The sequence below is a fragment of the Onychostoma macrolepis genome, chromosome 08 (genome assembly GCF_012432095.1).
Source record: "Onychostoma macrolepis isolate SWU-2019 chromosome 08, ASM1243209v1, whole genome shotgun sequence".
Taxonomy (NCBI): Eukaryota; Metazoa; Chordata; class Actinopteri; order Cypriniformes; family Cyprinidae; genus Onychostoma; species Onychostoma macrolepis.
In genome coordinates this window covers 14,509,855-14,531,619 of record NC_081162.1, presented here as the reverse complement: position 1 = coordinate 14,531,619, position 21,765 = coordinate 14,509,855, and the positions used below count along the sequence as shown (strand labels likewise).

Genomic DNA, 21,765 nt, shown 5'->3' with positions numbered 1-21,765 from the left:
ACTGTCACTGATATGTTTGAGATCTGCTAAATCTTGTTCTTTTCGCAGACCTGAGAATCGTGTTGTTTTTCACATGTTTAGCGAATATAAAAAGCAGAAGGAATAAAATGGCTTGAGAAACTTCAAGAATATTCCTTCTCCTATTTCAGTTTGTAAAAAAAAAAAATTAAGCACCCTAGTGAGTGCGGGTTAACGCTAGCAGAACTTGAAATGAAGTCGTGTTTATTTCTAGCCAACACAAACTAAGTACCGTGTTTGTTGCTGGCTCAGTTTGAAATGGAGCACTCTACTCTTCCTTAATATGACACAAAAAGCTAATTAATATAGGACTATCAAATTAAAATCACTACATATCCTTTTGACATTGCAAAAAGCTCTGTAAAAAAGGGTCAGGAGTTAGTATTGTTACACATATGGCTGTTAAATACAAATAAAACCTGGCTGTATGTAGATAGAAAGGCTCCTAATCAAGGCACAGGTTCTGTTGACAACCATAATTAAAACAGTTTCTAGACATTTAAAAACAACATGGTCGAAAAAGCAAGTGAACACACACTTGTATAAGGATCCCCTATTTGAATGTACCCTAGTGAAACTCATCATCTTCATTAATGTCAAATGAAATCTAAAAGCTGAAGCACATCTCTAGCAGTCTTTTCATGTGAAGTGAGAACTGTCTCAGACGAAAACAAGACCTTTGCAATATTGTGTCTGCTCTACTTCCTAAAAATGGTAATCACAGAAATCTTCATGGTTACAGTATAGAGGGTAAAGAGTTTGATAACCAATGTGAGATCATGAGATCACCAGAGCAGGAAGCAGCCTGTCAAAAATACATTAAACAGCACTTGGAAACAAACCTTGAATTCTTCTGCCATGCAAAGGCAAAACACAGTAATTACACATTTTGGCCTATTTCATGAGTGAATTCGAGTCCAATGACAGAAGGGATTTACTAAATAAGTTCAGAGCACAAATGCAAATCAATCCAAAAACTGTCGGTCTTGACATAATTTCTGCGTTTTGCCTTTATATGGCAGTCTAGCAAGGCCTGGCAATATTTTCTACCAGCCACTCAGAACAGGGAAGACTACATACACTAAACAAAAAAAATTCAAGCTCAACTTTAAAAAGGAAAAAAAGTGTATCCTACATATAATAATGACCTTTAGTCAAAAAACACTATATTTCTAAGATAGACAGAAGAGTGAAATATTTCTTCTTCCATGTCTTGAACTGACAAATTCTGTGTGTATGTTAACTTAAATGTCACACATCATAATTCTCATTAAAACTTTTGAAATGTGCATTTTGCATTATTCTGGAGTCAAAAACTAGGAATGCTCTCATATTGGTTATAATATATGCCAAAAAAAAGGTGAATTGTGACATTAAGGTACGGAGACACTCCCGTATGAAAGTTGGGAGAATGACAGTAACATTTGAGACGTGTGTGGGATTGCATATAGGAGAATTTCTTGGCATCATAGTCCTTTGTGCTGTTTTATACACTTGCTGAATCATTAAAGTGATGCATTAGAGGGGAAAAGCGTTTATCATTTTGGACGGTCAAAACCGGAAGACACAGATTGTTGGTGTGTGAGCACATAATATTGTTTCCTCCATTTGGCAATGTCAGCTCATGCATCCCATGCGTCTCCATCCACCTCCTTTGCCTTCTCGATCAGGGCATTGTCTACGTTCGTCTCTGCATCCTTCTCTTCCTGTTTAGCTCTTCTCTCCTCCTCCTTCTTCTCTTTGTCCACCAAATGGTAGTTGATTCCCATTCCCACGAACAAGAATATGCTGGCAATAATCAGGACGATTCCACAACCCTGATATGTGTATTTATAATCACCGTAATCATCATTGAGTTTTCCTGCAAGAGAAGAAATGGAAAAACAGGTTTGTCAGTCTTTTACACACTAACTGGAACAGAATGTGCTACAATGTTCAGTGATTTATGTAATTAAAGCTGAGAAGTCCATTTCCAATCTCACACCATTGGTTGAGCTAATGGCATGACAAACTGGTCGGGATTCTCAAACAAACAGCAACGTTTAGATGGTGTCACAGAGCCAGAGAAGTGCCTTTGTTTTTATTTATTATTTTTTTTTTTAACTTTTTTTTGCCATTTTACTTCTATAAAATAATAATAATAAAAAAAAAAACTTTAAGCCATACTAATTTTTAATAACATAATATGTAATAATTAATATTAAAATAACTTCTTTAATATTACCTTTTATATATTTTCTAAAATATCTTTAATTTTAATATGTATTTCTCTATATTAATATTTTTGTTTAAAATATACTTTGTCAATACTGTTATGTCATATTCATTCATTTTAGTAGTAACTTTTTAGTTGATGAGAACGTAAAATTAAACTAAATATTTAAGCTTTTTGTATTATTTAACATTAATAATATTAATATAATAGTAATTAATTTTATATATCAATATGTTTGACAAAAATATCCTTTAAAATTTAGACAATATTTTGTCATGTCATAATCATGATTTTTTTTTTTACTAGTTGATGAGAACGTAAAATTTTACCAAATATTCAAGCATATTACACGTTAATTATTAATATGAATGAATTAAAATTACTTTTAAAACTATATTATTTAATTTTAATATTTAATTGTATATTCATATTTTTATAAAAAGTATAAAATGTATCCTTAAAATGCTCATGTTCAACTAAAATGTTACTAATAAAATTAATGAATTTATTAATCACAACACAATTAAAACAGAACATTCAAGCACTTTATATATTAATTTAAAGGCGTGTCAACATTTAATAAAAATGTTAAAGGGATGGTTCACCCAAAAAATAAAAATGTACCCTCATGCCAATCCAGACATGAACGAATGACTTTTTTTTTCTGCGGAACATAGAATGTTTAATGGTAACCCAACTGTATGGTTACCAACATTCTTAAATCTTATTTCACAGAAGAAAAACTGGTTTGGAATGTCATGAGGGAGTGTAAAAAGTGGAAAGGATTCACACTCAGCCTTACCCAGTATCGGGGGCCCCAGCAGCACAGGCCCACATTCCACGATGGTCACCAACCCCACAGCACTGGAGAACCTCTGAGCACCCACCAGGTCCATGAGAGTCTCAAACAGCACGGAACTCAGCCAGCCGAATGCCACACCGAAAAACACTGCATAAATGGCAAAACCCATGTAATCTGTGGAGAGTGGTGCCAACAAGTGGCAGACACCATTATACAGCACAGATGCGGCGAAGAAGTACTGGATACGTGGACGGACCCAGCGAGTGTTGGCCACCAGGCCCATGGACGGCCGAGCGATCATGTCGGTGAAAGCCAGGATGGACAACAAGAACGCAGCCTTATCCTTGGAAATGTCTTTACTCTTTGCATAGTTGCTGAGGAACACAAGAGGCGCGAAGAGGCCGAAGAACATGATGACGTTTCCGAGCAGGTACAGCAGGAAGCCTCGGTGAGTGAACAGGGTCAGATCCAGGAAGCTGTTGACGGTCTGCAGGCATGTCTTTTTCTCTTGACGTTTGGGCTCGCCATCCTCTTTTGGACTGGCAGGTTGTGGTTTTGGTCCAATGGGCCGCATTAGCGACCCCGCAACGCAGCAGTTCAGCAAAGCTCCGCCCAGAATGAGGAAGCTGCCCCTCCACCCAAACTGATCAAACAGCCAGCTGTTCAACGGGGCAAGGGTGGACAAGAACACTGGGCTGCCCGCCATCGCGATGCCATTAGCTATTGGCCGGCGCTTGTAGAAGTATTTGCCAATCATGGTCAATGCTGGATTCAGATTAAAAGCCAAACCCAGGCCTAGAAACAGATGAGAGACGGAGAAAACTGATTTGTGACATTTTGATTATTTAATTGTATTCAGTCGGTCTTCAGGTTTCTGAATAGTTATGATCAGTGACATTCAGTGTACTTACCGCCTATAACTCCCACACAGAAGTACAGACCCTCCACTGTGTTACAGAAGGATGCGGCGACTAACCCTGCGCCAGACAGACAGCCCCCAGCCATCATGATTGGCCGACTACCAAACTTATTTACCATAATACTGCTGATTGGTCCTGTTGAGAGAAAACATGTTAAATAAATAAAAAGTTTATACATTGTAATGTTGATGTTTAATATTTTTTGTTAGAAAATAGCTAAAATAAATTAAATATTACATAAAAAATAAATAAAATCCTTTTGTAATTGTTGTTTTATATTCTATTCTTCTGTTGTGAGGTTTACAAAACTTAAACCTAAGAGAAAACAGGTGGGTTTTTAAAAACAAGCTAAAACCTATATTGTCTAAATTAAACCTAAATTTGTAACCCTGTTACCCATTGTGAGATCTTTTTTTGATAAAATATCAATTTAATTCATGTTTACCTAATGTTTAAAAAGCATCCAAATAAAGAAGTTTTAAACCGTATTTATTTTCTTAGTTAATAAAATTGAATAAAATATAGAAAAAATAAAAATAAAACACCAGAAATGGGTAACAATTTTGTAATTATTTTATATTCTGTTCATTTGATATGTAGTTTTTTAAAACTCGTCAACTTGAGTGAAAACAGTTGGATTAAAAAGAGTAAAAACAAAAAGCTAAACCTATAAAAATTATAAATTAAATAATTATCATTTGTACATTAAAAAAAGTTTTAAAAAGTATGTGAAGGGTTGCAAAAATTGTCTCTTAATCAAATAACTAGAATATAAAACAGCTCATATAATATTTATTTTGTCCTCCTGATGCTGACAATAAAAATTCTACTCACAATTTGTTGAAAAAGAAAAATCTCTTTCAGCCCTTATAAAAATTAACGATGGTTTTACTAAAAAAAAACACGGTAACCATGTTTTAGCAAAACTAACAATGGTTTAACCATGGTATTTGTGGTAAAAAATGCAAACAACAACAACAACAACAAAAAAAACATGGTTATTTCACTTTTACTATAATAAAACCATGGTTAATTTTCATAAGGGAGGCCGCATTTCGTACTCTTTTAATGTTGAGATCATATGGTTCCACCACAAGATGGCATCAGAACAGCAGTCATTCACACCACTTGGACTGCAGGAGGACATAGGAGACGATTCAGAGGAAGGAAACTGTGATACCATGCACACACTTCACTACATGACATGTGATCAACTGAGGTGCTGTGAAGGAGAAAATCTTAAATCAGCAGAATGAAGCTGAATAGCAACCAGAACAGGAACTTGCTATTTCTGTGTGTCTCAGTGTGTGACAGACCAGTGTTCATTTCAGTTAACTCAGCTCCAACATTATGCAAATCAGACCAAAAGAGCAGCCTTATATGACCCTCCTTTACTCGACAGAATTACTGGAAGTTCCCTCACAGATACACAACTGCAAGCTACACTAATTAAATACTTAAATATAGTATTTATTCACTCCTGAGCTGTTTTGTGGCAGTAATAAATGTAGGTATACTCAAAAACAAAAAGAAAGAGGCCGGCTTTCTTGGTGAATAAATAAACTGCTTGGTCAGTGCTCTGCTTTTCTTGTGAAAGGCCCCATTTAGAGCAGCGTCACAGTTGAATAACTTCACTTGCATGGCGAGACACCACAGCCTTTAAAATGTGGTTGTTTGTTCAACATGGTAACTAAAACTTTTAAAATGATAAACACAGAAAAGACGCAGTGATGTTTGGCACGGTTCCTATAACAACCAAACCTATATTAGACAAATCTATCACAGTGTTATTGAGAGAATCTGAAACATAGTGCAGAAGAATCTAGTGCAAACTCCATAAAAACGTCATAGCAAAAAGTACTGTGTACATACAACCCCAGCTAATGCTAACATGTCATGTAGCTTTAAAAGAAACGGCTTGATGAATAGTGTACAGAAATGTATAGACACCAAAAATGTTATAAACTCTTACTTTATACGTTTACAAAATGAAATATTTACAAACTCTGCACATGCCGGTTCACCATAAAAGCTAACCTATCATCACGAGGAGGCACTCTCTCGTATGTTTCACACAGCCAATCAGAGTTCAAAGCAATTTGTCCGTCCCCCAGTCACATTCCTCAAATTAATTTATTCTGACAGGCTTTGTGTAGCACCAAACGGCCATCCTTTCCAGCCCAAAAAAAGAGACAAAGACAGCAGTGATTCAAATACACACATACACGATTACATAAACGGGTTCAGAGAGACGTGAGAGTCAGCAGAGGATAGGTTTTAGATATTCAGTCTGAGAGCTGCTTGTACTTTTACGAAGAGAATTTCAAATGCACAACTTACAGGTGCAGCAGTGCGAGTCCCTAACACTGGAGAACAATCAAACGTTTTATAAGGCTGAAAACAGCCAGGGATATAGGCACAGATCTCATGGAGATATTATATGGCATAACTTCAAATCAGTGCTGACACGAGCCAAGGGAAACAGGTGAGAACACATGCGTCTGTGGGAAGTGTCCAGACCATCTCACTCAGAATGATACTGGATCTTGAATAAAAGTTAAGACTAAAGGGCCACAACGCTAAATTCAAAATCACTTTCATTCATTCATATTCAAATGCATAACACGCTTTCCCAAAGGGTTTATGAGGGAAGGCCTGGGGGTTTGTGAGTTTATTTAAAGCAAATCATTACATTATAAAAGTGTACAATTAAAATATTTATTAAAAATAATAAAGCCTGCAAATCATGTGACAGTGAACAACAATTAAATGTAAACATGCAAATATGTTATGAACTTAAAATGGGGAGTAAAGTATATTTTAAGTCAAAAGGGCTCAGCAGACAAAAGTTTGGGAATCCCTGGTATTGATCTCATTTTGCTGAGTTTGGTGAACTCTCACCTGCAAATTCTACAACAACAAAATGTTTAACCAATAAAGGGTCTAAAGGTCACAGATTGACCTCTTGGTCAAATGAAAGATGTAATAAACTTGTTTTTGACAGTTTCACATTACTACAAAAAAAAAATAATAATAATTTAACTTATTAGAAGCTGCATGGTTTGCAGTGTCAAGGCAGTGTATTTTAAATGTTTAATTAATATTAAATTTTTTAATAAAAGGTATACAATATATACTACCATTCAAAAGAGACGTTCGACCCCAAACTTATGTTCACCAAAGCTACATTTCAATCAAAAATAAAGTATAAACGGTAATGTTGTGAAATACTATTACAATTTAAAACTACTCTTTCTATTAATATATTTAAAAATGTAATTCATAAGTGCTGGCAAAGCTGAATTTTCAGCAGCCACTACTCCAGTCTTCAGTGTCACATGATCTTTCAGAAATCATTCGAATGTGCTGATTTGGTGCTCAAGAAATATTCTCAGTGTTATCAAAGTTCAAAAGAACAGCATTTATTTGAAATATAATTCTTCAAATACATTATAAATGTCTTTGCTGTCACCTTTGATCAATTTAATGCATCCTTGCTGGATAAAAACTGAACCTAAACTTTATAGTTACTTCTAAGTAAAATCATATCCTGTTATCATATCCGGTTATCATATCCTGTTGTTCATATTTATTCTTGCAACAGAAAGAGAAAAAGATTTATTAATTCACCAGGTTACATCACATGCACATTTGCCTAACATTTATATTTAGCACTTTTCCTTTCAAAGATATGATACAACTCGCTTGCTCTCTCTTGCTCTCTCTCTCTCTCTGCCTTTCTCAGGTTATAGGTGACTGGAAGAGCCTCTTTGTTTAGTTCAGGCTACGTGCAGAGCCACATAAACATAATGAAGTCAGTATATGGAAACCACAGACACGCTTTCTTTCAGGAAGTGACATCATCAGTCAACACCGTCCTCACCCAAATGTTCTTACGTGGTAGTTTACTGCAAATATTAGTCATACTAGATGTCCGTGTTTGTATCATCCCTAGTGTGGCGTCAAGTGACACAGCAACTCTTCAAACCACAACCTCTTCCCAGCAGGCCCTTCATGCTACCCATCTCAAATGCCTTTTCCATAGCCATGTTTTCCAAAAAGTTAACTACACAGAGGTAGAGAAGTGTGGTTTAACCATCTGATCAGCATAGCATTCTGAGTGATTACCTGGAAGAACATCAGGTTAGAAAACCAGTTTAAACATGCCTCTACCTAACCAGTTTAATTAAAGGAAGACTAGTAGAAATTCAAGCAAACAAACGTGTGACAGGGTTTAAACACACAGCTGTGCTTCAGTTCTGACCTTATTTCACTCAACCCTAACACAAATAAAATATCTACAGAGAGAGCGGTACCCAAATACAGAATTTAACAATTCAGTTTTCAGTCATGTGACTGGCACGGAGACCCAGAGGGCACACCATCCATTGAACTGCAGCACAGGCCTGTCAATTTTCCATCCATTTCAAACCATAAATATTCAGATAATCTCTTAAAAGAAATATACGTGAAATGAAATGAAATATGCTTAAAGTGGCATAATGTACTAAGGCCACACAACATGCACTTTACTGATGATGCATACTCTATACAGTACAGAATATGAATGTGATGCACTAAATTGCAAATTAATTCTTTGTTATGGTTTTCTATTTGAAAATGCTTAACATTAAATGTTTGCTCATTGTGTTCAATGGGTTTATTGGCTTTTCTGTACAGTACATAGTATGTTTTATTCATAAGCTATGTATTGTATTGTATTTGATTTTAGTACATTAGTACTTTGTACAAAACCTTGTTTTGCCCTCCAGATGGGCATAAGGATAAGGATGTGATGTCGAATAAGGATATGATGTCACATAAACTACAACTAGGCCCCTTTTAATGTGTGAACCTCAATTGGCCACACCAACTGGATGGTATTCAATTATGACAGGAAGAGAAATGTGCTAGAAAATTACATAATACAATTAGTAAATCAGACGTTTTTGAGACAAAAATACATTATTAAATATGCATGATTAAATAGACATTATTTAAGAGAATTTTTATAAACTAAATCAACCCCAAACTTTTAAACTTATTTTTTCCAAATAATATACTTATTATTATTATACTTCTCCAAACACTGATTATCATTGTAATAAAATATCCCATAGAGGTGTAGGATAACATGTTTGTGTGTAATTTGCAAAATAAATAAATAAAAAGTAAAATTCTCAATTTAATACTCACAGAGAGATAAATAAGGATGGACAGAAGTGACTGTAATAAATGGAACTGACCTCCTGCATACATGACAGCCAACATAATCGATGAGATCCATGACACTTGACTGCTGGTGGCATTGAAGATCACCTCGATCTCTTTGAAGAACACCGTGATGGACTTGGGGAAGGCATAGGAGAAGCCAATGCTGATAAAGGCCCCTACCACCACTGCCCAGCCCCAGCCTCCCTCTGGAGGAGTGTAGCCTACCGGCCCTCCTGTCGCTGGAGGCATCTTCACACGCACACACTGACGACGAAGAGGAGAAGGATCAGCTGAGCTTCAAGCACACTGGATCAGTCTGTGAGAAGAAAAAGAAAAGAATTTAGAGCAGAACGCGCACAAGCACAGATTGAAAAAGAAGATTCACACAGTAGTTCTAAACCCTGTGAACTGTGTCAGATACTAGTCCACACTGGATGAGATCCAATTCAGGGAAAGTTATCCACGCGGACAGAGCAAGCGCACAGCATGTGAATGAACAAAGCGTGAACACAAACACTGTGTAAACAGCTTGTAGTTTGAATGTAACTGCTTTAGTCAGTTACTATTTAACTGAGCTGATGTCAAAATGCACAAACATACATGACCTGGACACATCAAATGTCCTTTCCCCCACAAGTAATATAGAGAATAGGCTCAGATGCCTTCACACACAGTCTTTAATTCCAGTGAACAGAGTCCCTTAGGCTCCAGAGCACAGAAAACATTCATTTAAGCATGAAAGTCATGTTCTCAGGCTGGTATGTGTGCTCGGGAAGGTGGAGGCTAAATCACTCCAAGTGCCTCAGAGAGGAGAAAGGGTTATATATCAGGAAGGATAAAACAGATGGGGGTAACGGCTCCAATTTTAATTAAGTCCTCTCACTGTTGCTTCAGGCAGAACTTACCTGAGCAACTCCAATAGCTGTGCATTCATAATAAATGTGTTTAAACTACTGTTATTCATACAAATACCTAGTTACATTTTTACCATGGTATTGAGGTGCTATGTGCATGTTTTATTACTCTGGTCATCATGATCTGAATGTATGATACTATGGAAGTATGGAAAATATATAACACTTATATTTCACCATATAAAAATGAGATTGTTACAATTTTTACAGATGTTAGTGTATTTGATAATGAACAAATGTACATATGCATCCTAACTCAAACTACTACTACTACTACTGACAAATGTGCATTTCTAAGAGACAATAAATTTGTAATATTATTAATATTGAAGCCTGCACTGCAAACTGTGCTGCAGATACACATCAAAGCCAGGCAACACAAATCTGTTTCATGATTGAAACAATATCACTCATTAGAACATGCAGAAACTAAGAAATACATTTTTCTATTAATATCTATTAAAGGGTTAGTTCGCCCATTTAAGACATGAAGTTGTATGCAATCCTTACCAGCACTATAGTGCATACACACTGACCCACCCTTTAGTCACCTCCCAGGTCAGAGTTCTGGCCGCTGGAAGTTTTTCAAGATAGTACTCCTGGTTAATTTCCGGGGCCTCAAAACTGTGCGTTTTTACGTGAAAAAATTATTTGCGTTTCAAAGCTTGATTAATTTACATCACAAAAAACACGCCTGACAAAATTCATACCTCAGTTTTAATCGGCACTATTTTCTTTCCATTTCTATCAATCCGCGCTGCTGTCAACGTCAACAGTGCGCACGTTCAGATCAGATCAACATAAACATAATATTATAACTTATATATGCACAAAAACTAAGCTTGAAATAAGTTACGTGCTAATAAGATGTAACGCGCTCTTGGCTTATTCCGCAACAATGCAAATTAAACCAAAGAATTCACAACATTTTATTCTTTACGTGTTCTCATTATAATACTATATATATATATATATATATATATATATGACAGTCCCAATCATATAGTTATTAATGTTGTGCTGTTTGAGCTGCATGCACTGAGCTAAAGATGATCACAGAAGCGATCTATTAACGCTCTGTTAGCTTAACCAAATGAATTCAATAGGCCTATGAGATAAATCATATTATATATATGCATAAAATAAACACGATATTACAACCCACAATTGCACAAAAGGCTGCAAATGCACAAGCGAACTTAACTGTGCTAGTCAAAGCTCCGTTGTGGATGCGCTCTTCCCGTAACAATGTGCTAAAACACGGGCTAACAGAAAGATTCCATTCATTATTTTACAGTAATGTTCTCATTATGACAGACTTGCCCTGTACATGTTGCACTTCACTGTATTTTCCTTTTCGTAGTGATTCCAATAATATTTCAAGCAATTAAAAACCATCACGGCGAACAGTGCGCATCTGAAGTGCCTTTGCAGGAAATTGCATTATTTATCGGCTTTAATATATCGGCCAAATTTTCTTATCAGTTCGATAACAGAAACATTTACATTTATCGGCCGATACCGATATGGTGGCCGATATATCGTGCATCCGTACTTAATTATTATAGAGAAGAAGAAAGTCAACAGTTATGTTGTTTGTAGACCACATTAAAAGACCACATTGTAGAAGTGTGGGACACTGAGAACCACTTCAGACAAAGGGGTGTTAGAACTTAATTAACATACAGACTACAGCTGTTACAACAGGAGCAATTTAATTTACGGAAAATGTATAAAAGGTTTGAACTTAGGATGTTCTGGGTTCATTCCGACTCCGTTGAACCCAAGGTACTACATGTACTTTGTCACTGCTATGCAAGATCTTCAACTTCCTCATCACTTTTTCTTACAATAACTATCTAAAACAGTTTGAAGATTAAAATAATTGTGAAATAATTGTAAAAATAATAAATAGATTTTAAAATAAACACAATTGACTTAAGTCAGAAATTTACTTTTGCAATGGTTAAATAAATGTTCAGCAATATCTTTAAAAGACTTTTGAAATTTGGCACATTTTTTTATCTATATAGTGATGATATGGCAAGGAAATAATAGGAAATGTTTTACATTTTGGAGCGTATAGAAATGTTTAAATCATACGCTCACCCCGTCCATGTGAAACAGCGCCGAGATCAAACAGACAATAGAAATGAATGAACATAGCCTACCTGAAACAGTTTTCGTAACATTTGAATTTTCCGGTGTATGCAATCTCATGTAGAATACAGCGCAGTGAAGTGAGCGAGTTCCTTCTCATTAATAATCTGGACCAGGCCTTTTAATAATGATGCCGCTCTGAGACCCTCACTGTTATTACTTGTGCTCGCCCGCGCTTCTAAACACACCACATATGTTTTAAATCACGGCCTTAATTGCGATTCAAAAATCGCACTAAGTATATAGCAATTTGTAATTACTGTTGGTATATTGTGCAGCTCTATAACTTGTGAGTGTGTGTGTCATAGAAAAGCAAATTTAGCCAAGTGACTTTGTGCGACCCACCTTTGACCCACAGTTTGCGACCACAGTTCGAAAACCCCTGGTTTAAACCACAATTAACAATTTGGTTTTTACTTAGGAGCAAAAATCTGCCTTAAACTTGGAAGAAATAAAGATTTGAAATTTATCGTGATCGATGGATATGAAAAATTTTATCGTGAATGGAAAATAATACATCTAACAACGTAGCATGACAGCGTAGTTTTATTCCGTGTTAAACCAGTTTAAGAATAAGGCCATATGGTATTTGCAGAATCATGGGAATTGTCAAGGCCTGCTGATGCATGTCTGAAAAAACTAAAAGCATGACAGTGTCTAGTACACAGTACACCCCCGCCATTCAAAGGATGAAGGAGAGATTTAGCAGTTTTGGGTAATTGTTGGTGAAATCTAGAGCAGTGAGCAGTGTTTGTTGGCATAAATAGTGCGGTGAGGTTTGATGTCAGCTGGTGCTAAATAATGTGTGCTGATTTAGTTGACAAACGTTCAAGAGAGGTTAACTGAGACTAACGCTGTTACTGCATGTTAAGCCAGTACAAACATGAGAGAAAGCAAAGTCAAGATATATCTATATTTGAAAAATGATCGGCACATTTTGTTTTAGTAGAGAGCACAGCTTTTGTCATGCCATCATCATGTCTCTCTTCAACATTAGGGCACATATTGTTCTTAGAAAAGCATCAATGTGATGTTTTACACAGCCAAAATATTAGAGAGTTGTACAGATAAAAACTATTTATGAGACGCTGAAATATCCAAACAGCTGTTCACTCTTCAAGAATTAGGACACATTTTACAATCACTGCCAACACTGAAATCCCGAACACTCATGTTCTGAGAAAGAAACTCCCACTGAACTCAACAATTTCAAAGAGCAGCTTCCACTGGCGCCCAGGATAAAGTCCTTACTGGCTCTCACAAATATTTACACAACTATACTATGTTCTGCCTTGCCAAATCTTAAATTATAGTCCAAAAAAGTACAAGCAGGAAGAAAAAAAAAAATCTTAAACTCAACGTGAACTGCCATTTGCAAACAATTTTAAACATCTTTTTTCTGGGTGAGATGAAAAAGGCGAGACTTTAATATTATATCTATTTAATATTTTTGTGTTTTTACATGAAAATTGGCAGTCACATAAGAAACGTCAAGTTTCTTTGGAATAACATGTAAAAAATTATTCACAAACAGACCAGAAACCTGCATTAAGAAAATAGAGTAAATTTAGATTTTATGTCAACCTGCATGTGACCGTTTCAATCCAGTATGTGATGTCATCCTCTTGTATTTATGCTGTCTAATATAGAAACATCTGAGCTCATAGACACACTAGCTGGACTGTTCTGGAAACAAACCGAGAATCGAGACTTGAGTGTGGCGATACCAGGCTCTCCAACTTCTCTGTGAAGTTTTATTGATGACTAATGATGAACCTCTATTTGGTGCATTATTTTGATGCATTAACCCCTCCTCTTAATCCTAGTTGCCGATTTGTGATTTTTTGGTGATTTCATTTGGATACTGTTACACAAACTAATAAAACCAATGAGTTTCAAAACAACCGCTGACTTGAGGACTTTAAAATGCTGATCTGTTTCCTAACACACTTCGGACTGAAACCCCAGCAGAATACCAGATCAGCTGGAGCCAGATCACCACATACATAAAACTGGTGCACTCCTACCTGCTGTTCTTTTAATGCTGCAGAAACTTATGCATTTAATCTTGCTGAAATCTGAGACAGGAAAAACTAAGGTGTGTGTGTTAAGACCTAAAATAAGCGTTTTTGTTTTCCGCTGACTTTGCAAATGCCCTCATAAGGGCAGTGTAACTTAACTGGCGTGCAGTTATTTATAAATCATTAATAAATGTATGACAGCCTTGCAAAAATATCAGCAAAGATTAATGCTTCTGGTTACCGAAGAACCACCATGCAATATGCAAAATTCAGAAATGCATTTAAAAGCAGCACAATGTTACTGCAACATCTATATGATGTACGTATCAACATTTATGTATAAATCTTCTTGTTTTAATCTCTCTGAAATGGGTTATGGGTTCCTTTTATAGACAGTGAATACCAAGCTAATATTAAATAGTTTGTAAATCTCCCAGCATGCTTCAGAATGGCCCAATTAAGCCATGAAGAGGCTCTTTCCTCCAGAGACTGCAGTATTGGACAGGCTGCTGGTTCAGTGGTCTCCTGAGAGTCTGTGGATGTCCTGAACTGCTCTCCATTGTGGACGTGTGTGTGTATCAGTCAGGCTCTCAGCAGTAAAGGTTATGGCCTAATATTTCTCCACTGGGAGCTGCAGGATGCTGACTAGTCATAGGTTGAGAGATGACAGCCTTGTGCTTTTGACAAGAGATCAACACTAAAAGAGAGCAAATGTCCATTAAGACTTACCCACTCAGTGTAGGTCTGGTGTTGTGTTTAAATCTCAAGCAGGGAGAGGTCAGGATGGTCATCCCGTCAGTCGACTGATGGTCCATCATCAGCCAACATTAATTAAACTACATTAAACCTGGATCATTTCACATGCTGCTTTATATCAAAGAAAAATATTATAAGGTACTAAAGTAACAGTTTCTGTTCACATTTTCAAAGGATTTTCACCTTGTTTTCAGAAACTGAAAAGTAATTTTATGGCATTTTCAACAACATTTGGTGCTGCAATTTCAGCTTTTCCGTTATTCTAATCTAATCAAATCTTTTTTTTATCTGCAGAATTGTTTCCAAGCGGCCGGATTACATTTTTAAAAATCATTATTATTCAGTACACAACAGATATAATTCGACATTCACCTTGATGTGTGCTGGGTAGGGAAGATCAATGCGAGTACAGGAATATAAATAATTTGGCACATACAATGCTGTCTGTCATCATCGACTGTTCTGAGACCTTCATGTGATTGAACAACACGTGTCCCATACTTACACATATCCTCCTCCATCACTTCTGCTGTGTCCTGAATTCAGCACATCAGAGGACAAAATCACCCTGCATCATGGTGACGCCTACATCACCGCTACAGCGATCCATGTAGATACACCAAAGACTAACAACAACACCCGAATCCAAAGATCTGATGCGAAAAGTCAATTATTTATTAATATTCTAAATAGGCATCATATAAAATGACCACAATGCACATCCCTTGTTCTTACTGGCACTTGATGCATGCGTTTTATGTTAGTACTACTATTGTACATCCCCAGACATCTACATGAGCAACTATCATAAACACTATGTATGGACTTTTAAGTTAGCATCCATCTACCAAGGTACATTTGTATATGATGTTAAATCAGATGGAAAGAAATTACATTTCAAACACTGTGTCCAATCTATAACCTCCATCTGTTACACAGGTGACATTTAGCCCAAACTCCAAATGGTTCACATAAGTTTGTAGAAGTGGATTTTCCAGTCCTCTCTGACATTGACTGTAACAGATCACAAAGAATAAACCCATCATCAAACCTGAAGCTTTAATTATGCTGGACATGAGTATGCATTTCTGAGATGCTCGAAAGAATAACAAAACCCCAAGAATTTTAAATAAACTGCTGTAGTGAATCTAAATAAACCTTCAATTCAACCTTCATCAAAACATCTGTAAACACCAAATGCATCTTCCTGGAAAGTATCATCAGCAGCGCAAAAAGGCCACTGACAGTATACAATTTGAAATGGCTGGGAAAATTAAATAAGAGAAAAAAATGGATGACACAGTCACTCACTTAGAGACTATAAGGGTTTAAATATGGCCAATTATAGCTGTCCAGAGCTCTGAATGCTATAGACATATGCTAACTGTTCAACCAGTTTACAGCTGCTATTATAATAGCCTATGTTCATACTACTCTTACTATTGCTGAATTTCAATATGTGCTTAACATTCTAATTTTCTTTATGGAAGAATACTGAGATAACCTATTTGACATTTGCAGAAATGTGGGGATACTGTATCCCACGATACAAAATGCACTATTTTACCTTTTATATCCAGCCTGATGGAGTAATGTCTTTGTCTCATTATATGACTCAAGACTGGACTGCCCAAAGTTAAGACATAATGTGAAATAACCATTTTAATTTTCTAGATGTTAACTGGACACCGATTGCTAAATTATACATGCATTATTTAAATCAAAGTAGACTGTGCAGTATTCAGCAAGTCAGAAGCTAGTATTGCCTATTTTAGTTCATAAGTGGTGTAAACCCTCACTTTAATGACCTTACCTAACAAAAGACAATAGATGGATGACAGCTGACTGCATCTCAAAAGAAGGAAGTGAATGTTTCCTGAAACGTCTTGATCTGGGAATTTACAAGCGTTAATGATTAGTCATTTACTAGTCAAAAAGTCAGGGGAAAGTGTGAAAACACAGGCCTTCAAGCGCAATCCTTTAGGTAAAAGACGTCATGTCAAAATTTCTTTGACAGTAGAGAAGGATGTATTGACCATTAAAATGGTGCGACTGAACTACTCTCATCCTCCTGTCATTCCAAATCTGTGTGACTGACTTGCACACACAAATAATATTATTACAAAAGAGTGTAGAAGGTTCAGAAAAGCAAAACCAGTATTAAAGTATCACTACATTCCAAGACTTCTGAACCCATACAGTAATTTTATGTTGAACATATGTAAATTTATTGAAAATACTCTCCCTTAAGTAGGCTAATGAGAGAACTGATTCATGAACGAATCATGTATTGTGTGGCTTCAGAATACTTTTATATATATATATATATATATGAAAATAATGTATATAATATAATTAGCCTATATAGAAAAGAACGACCAGAACATTATTTAAATTTCTCCTTTGGTTCTCCACAGTAGAAAGGAAAGAATAAGGAAGAGTATGCAATAAAAACATGAGTAAAAATTTATATTTTCATTTCTGGAATATTCTTGCAACAACCCTGAAGAAATCTTGACACCATTTCCTTTTCTCCAGAAATCTGACAGAGAACGCCCAACTTCTATGTGACAGATAACAAGTGAATCAAGCATGGAATCAATTCATTGCTACATAATGTCTGGCCTTTGATCAGAAACCAGACTTAAACTTGCAAAGTTTTGCTGACATTCATTTTGAATAGTGTGTGAACTGCAGGTTTTACAGTTCATTGAAGCCAAAGGCCTTGTAAAGTCTGTCAGAGTGATGGCATTTTTCACAGTCCCTCTTCTCTCACTCTCAGCAAAGTAGTAAGGATGGTATTGAATGACTTCATTCATACACACAACCAAAGTACACACACACACACACACACACACACACACACACATAACACCTGATGGAAATCTAAAAGTGGGCCCACAATTACTCAATTCACAGAGAAGCGTTCTAATGACCCTGATCAATTATTAACAGTGAAACAAGTAACACACACAGTAACAAATAATGAATAACCACAAAAAAACTATTTAATAGGTACTTACACATATACAAAGACATTAACATCACTTGCCTTCTCAAAGTGTTGAGGCCTGAGAGGTGGGTTTAAACACTCCCCCACCATTCATTGGTTTCTGACTTCACAACATCTGTCTCCTCAGGGCTCTGAGAGGAAACATTCGACTAATGCACACTAAACATTTACATGTGAGGAGAGGCTGCGAGTTAAAGCTATATTTTAACCTAGCTATATTTATTTTATTATATTTTATATAATATGAAAATTACTTTGACAATGATAATAAATGGGGACTGAAGCTTTAAACTTCAAATCAAAAATGCTACAAAGACGTTCATAAAAGTACTCCCTGATATATTTCAAGTTTTCTTGAGCCATACAATAGCTTTGTGTGAGGAACAGAATGAAAACATTTAAGTTTCTCTTTATTAAAATGACGTAAAACTGCACTGAAAAAATTCGGTAACACTTTATTTAAATGTGTCCTTGTTACATATGTTACATGTACTAACTATACAATAAATATGTAAACAATAATATAAAAAAATATTATAAACAAATTATGCAAAATTATGCAAGTAACCCTAAACTGAACCCTAATCCTAACCCTAACCATATAGTAAGTACAAGTAGTTAATTAATATTACTCAGTACTTAAATGTATAATTACACTGTAACAAGGACACATTAAAATAAAGTGTATAAAACTTTTATCCAGTAAATCACAAACAATGTGAAAAGTCATGCGGCTTACGGATATTGTTATGGACACCAGGGGGTTCTTTAGAGTCAAATAGGTTGAGAACCACTGCTTTAACGATGTTGACAAGTGTGTGTTCGCATCTCTAAAGAAATAGCATTTATCACCAAGAGAACAGTGGAATAGCCATACACACCTTCATTGCCCTCCATTCTCATTCAAATTTCCTGGCTTTCCATTTCCTTTACTTTCCATTCTCCAACTTGACTTCTCACCCTCTAATTAATGTGTGGAGTCTTGTCTTTAAGCTCATAATATATCCCTCAAGTATTTCATCTTGATTTTTTTTTGTCCCCATCAAACCGCAACCTTTAAGTTACCCAATACACTCACTACCACAGCCAAGACTGAATGACACAACAACAACTCAAAGAGTAGACGCAATCAAAATCTCTGACATGCAACAGTGAGTTTGCAGCAGCATAGCTATCCAACAATAGAATGACCTTTCTGTCATTCAACTGCCACCTTATACAAGGACACATAATCATACACACACACACACACACAAACCACTACTGAACACCACCTGTGACACTATACATGTAGATCTGCCAAACTATCACAGAACGAAACTATAATTAGTTTGTAGTTGTCTAAGCAACAAACATCACTAAACAATACCTGTAAAGAAATATAATAGCCATAACTGTATTCTGGATGAAGAGTTTGGCACCTTACACAAATCAATTCAACTGTGTGCTCTTTATCGGTCTTGTGACCCCTTTGAATTGCTGGACCCATTCCTCTCCCTTCCACAACCTCAACATTTGTCCTTGTGTGAATTTTTGATCAATTACAAATCAGGCGTGACTGCTGAACTTTACGTCAAATCACGCTGAATGTTACGTCAGTGAAATGGACATCAAACAACACAAAGACACCCCAGTCAAATGGACTTTTAAGCAAACATTACTGCAAAACATTACAGACCCAGTTTCATTGATGGGAGATTATCGTCAGACTCTCAATGGGGGCAAAAGTTGAACATGAGGTTGCATCAGAATGCTACTACTGTTAAGATGTATAAGTTGCTCTTTTGTAAAGTACTGTTTTTAGATACAGGGTTAGGGGAACTGGTGCACATCTTATGCCTGAATCCACTTTACATAGACTCAATAAATTCATATCAGGTTTCTGGCATGCAAATCCCTGTATCTTGTACCACACAGAGTCCTAAGGGGCACCAATTGTGCTCCATAACACAGTCTGACCTCTCTGACATCTCTTTACCAGCCATTGTTCTTCTCCATGCTAGCCCGACATGGAGTAAGGATCTATGTGATTCAATCTGAGGTGACCTACATTTAACCTTAGCTTGATGATACCAATAAGCTTATGATGCAACATCATAGATGTTGAAACTTTCACCCCCAATAAAAAGCTGATAAACTAAATCAGATTCTCTTTAAAGGAATCCATTGTCTATATAAAAATGACTTTCATACAATGAGTTAGTATTTTAGTTTTGGCATTTCAGACCCAAATATACAAGTGAAGCGGAGTGGAGTTTGCTTAGAACTTTTTATTTGTTTGTTCAAAGTGTTGGTTTCCTCTCACGAGTGCAAGATGATCTATAATTTAGCTTAACGCAAGTAGCGGGTTTCTGAAGTCAGGCCATCAGTGTTTTCCCTTAATCACTTTCCATCTACAAGTTGCTTAGTGAGTGGAGTAGGACTGTAGAAATTTTCTCTGAAAAGAAAGCTACTCAGTAATGTCTCAAAAACCTTTTAGATGCTTGCCTAGACGGAATTTTAGGGCATCACATACCCTAAAACACTGCACAGGGCTGTGTTGCTAAATAATTTAGGTAGGCATCTCTTCAGGTTTTGGTCGAGACATAATTTCCTCATACCTCAGAATAACCCTCAATATTCAAATAAATAATAAAAATGATTCAAAATGATAAAACCACGCATGTTTTAATAACAATTATAATTTTTTTAAGTTTTACTTTTTTCCTCATTCCACTTTTATCATCACTCCTTCATAGCGCACGTGAGCTCGTGACACGCGCGCGTAGCGACAGATTCAAAGGGCGACCAACGTGACAAAGGAGATCCGCTTCTTGGTTTTTAGAGAAGGGTCTTTTCCCATGATGGTGGGTTACAAACCTCGTATTCACCCACCACCAGTCTGTCTCAAATCGGCACAATGTCTCAATCTGCAAGTCTGCGCGTACTGCGACATCGCGAATGATGTAACTGACCCGAAACATTGAGAGGCTATCACAAAGAGAGTGTTGCTTGCACCGTCCAGCTCCAGAGTTCAGGTCAATTCATTGTGTTAAAGCTCAAGACGCGCAGTTAAATGGACCCCCCATCTCTCCAGTAGGACCATGTTGTCCACACAGTTCGCTTGCAAATACACCCATGAAACACATACCTGCACTTTTCATTCACCAACTCCGGTTGTAAGTTCGCGCTATCCGTCTGCGGAGTGCGTCCCCGGTTCACTGAGCAGCATGGAGAGCTCTTGATGGCTCCGTGGATTCGTGGATGTGTGGTGTGCGTTTTCCATCCGCTCGACTCTGATAGAATCCCTGCTGCACATGCGCACAACTGCTGCACGGCCCCACGAGCGCTATGTGGTGCAATAGTCTCCAGTTACAAGGACACAAGGAGTTACGACTTTGACCGTGATGTTCAAATCTCACCGGGACCTTTTAAAGCTTAAGCTAGGCTATATATTATTTGCTATTTTACTGTAATTTAAATGGTAATGAGGGGGGAGGGGAATCAAGACATTAAGTAACTTCAACTTTTAAAGTTGTGTTCAACACTCAGACTTTTTGTTTTCAAGTAAAAATGTCTAAACATTCTTAAAAGAAAATATATTAAATTGAGAAGAAAAAAAAGATATTTAAATACTAAGTAAATATTTAAGATGAATGTGGATACTTTTGACTTTAATTCAAGTATTAGGCCTATGTGTGTATGTATCGTAGTGATATTTTGACACAGTATCTGTACTTTAACTTAAGTATA

General features: G+C 36.4%; 1 protein-coding gene across 1 annotated transcript; it reads right to left on the bottom strand.

Moving 5' to 3' along the window:
* Positions 1 to 155: 155 nt before the first annotated feature.
* Positions 156 to 21,375, bottom strand: slc16a1b (solute carrier family 16 member 1b). Its single transcript, XM_058784190.1, has 5 exons — positions 21,164 to 21,375; positions 9,202 to 9,485; positions 3,947 to 4,090; positions 3,036 to 3,830; positions 156 to 1,879 (listed from the first exon to the last, which is right to left on the bottom strand). Exons 2-5 carry the CDS (start codon positions 9,416 to 9,418, stop codon positions 1,641 to 1,643), a joined length of 1,395 nt encoding a protein of 464 aa, XP_058640173.1. The 5' UTR covers positions 9,419 to 9,485; positions 21,164 to 21,375; the 3' UTR covers positions 156 to 1,640.
* Positions 21,376 to 21,765: the final 390 nt, after the last annotated feature.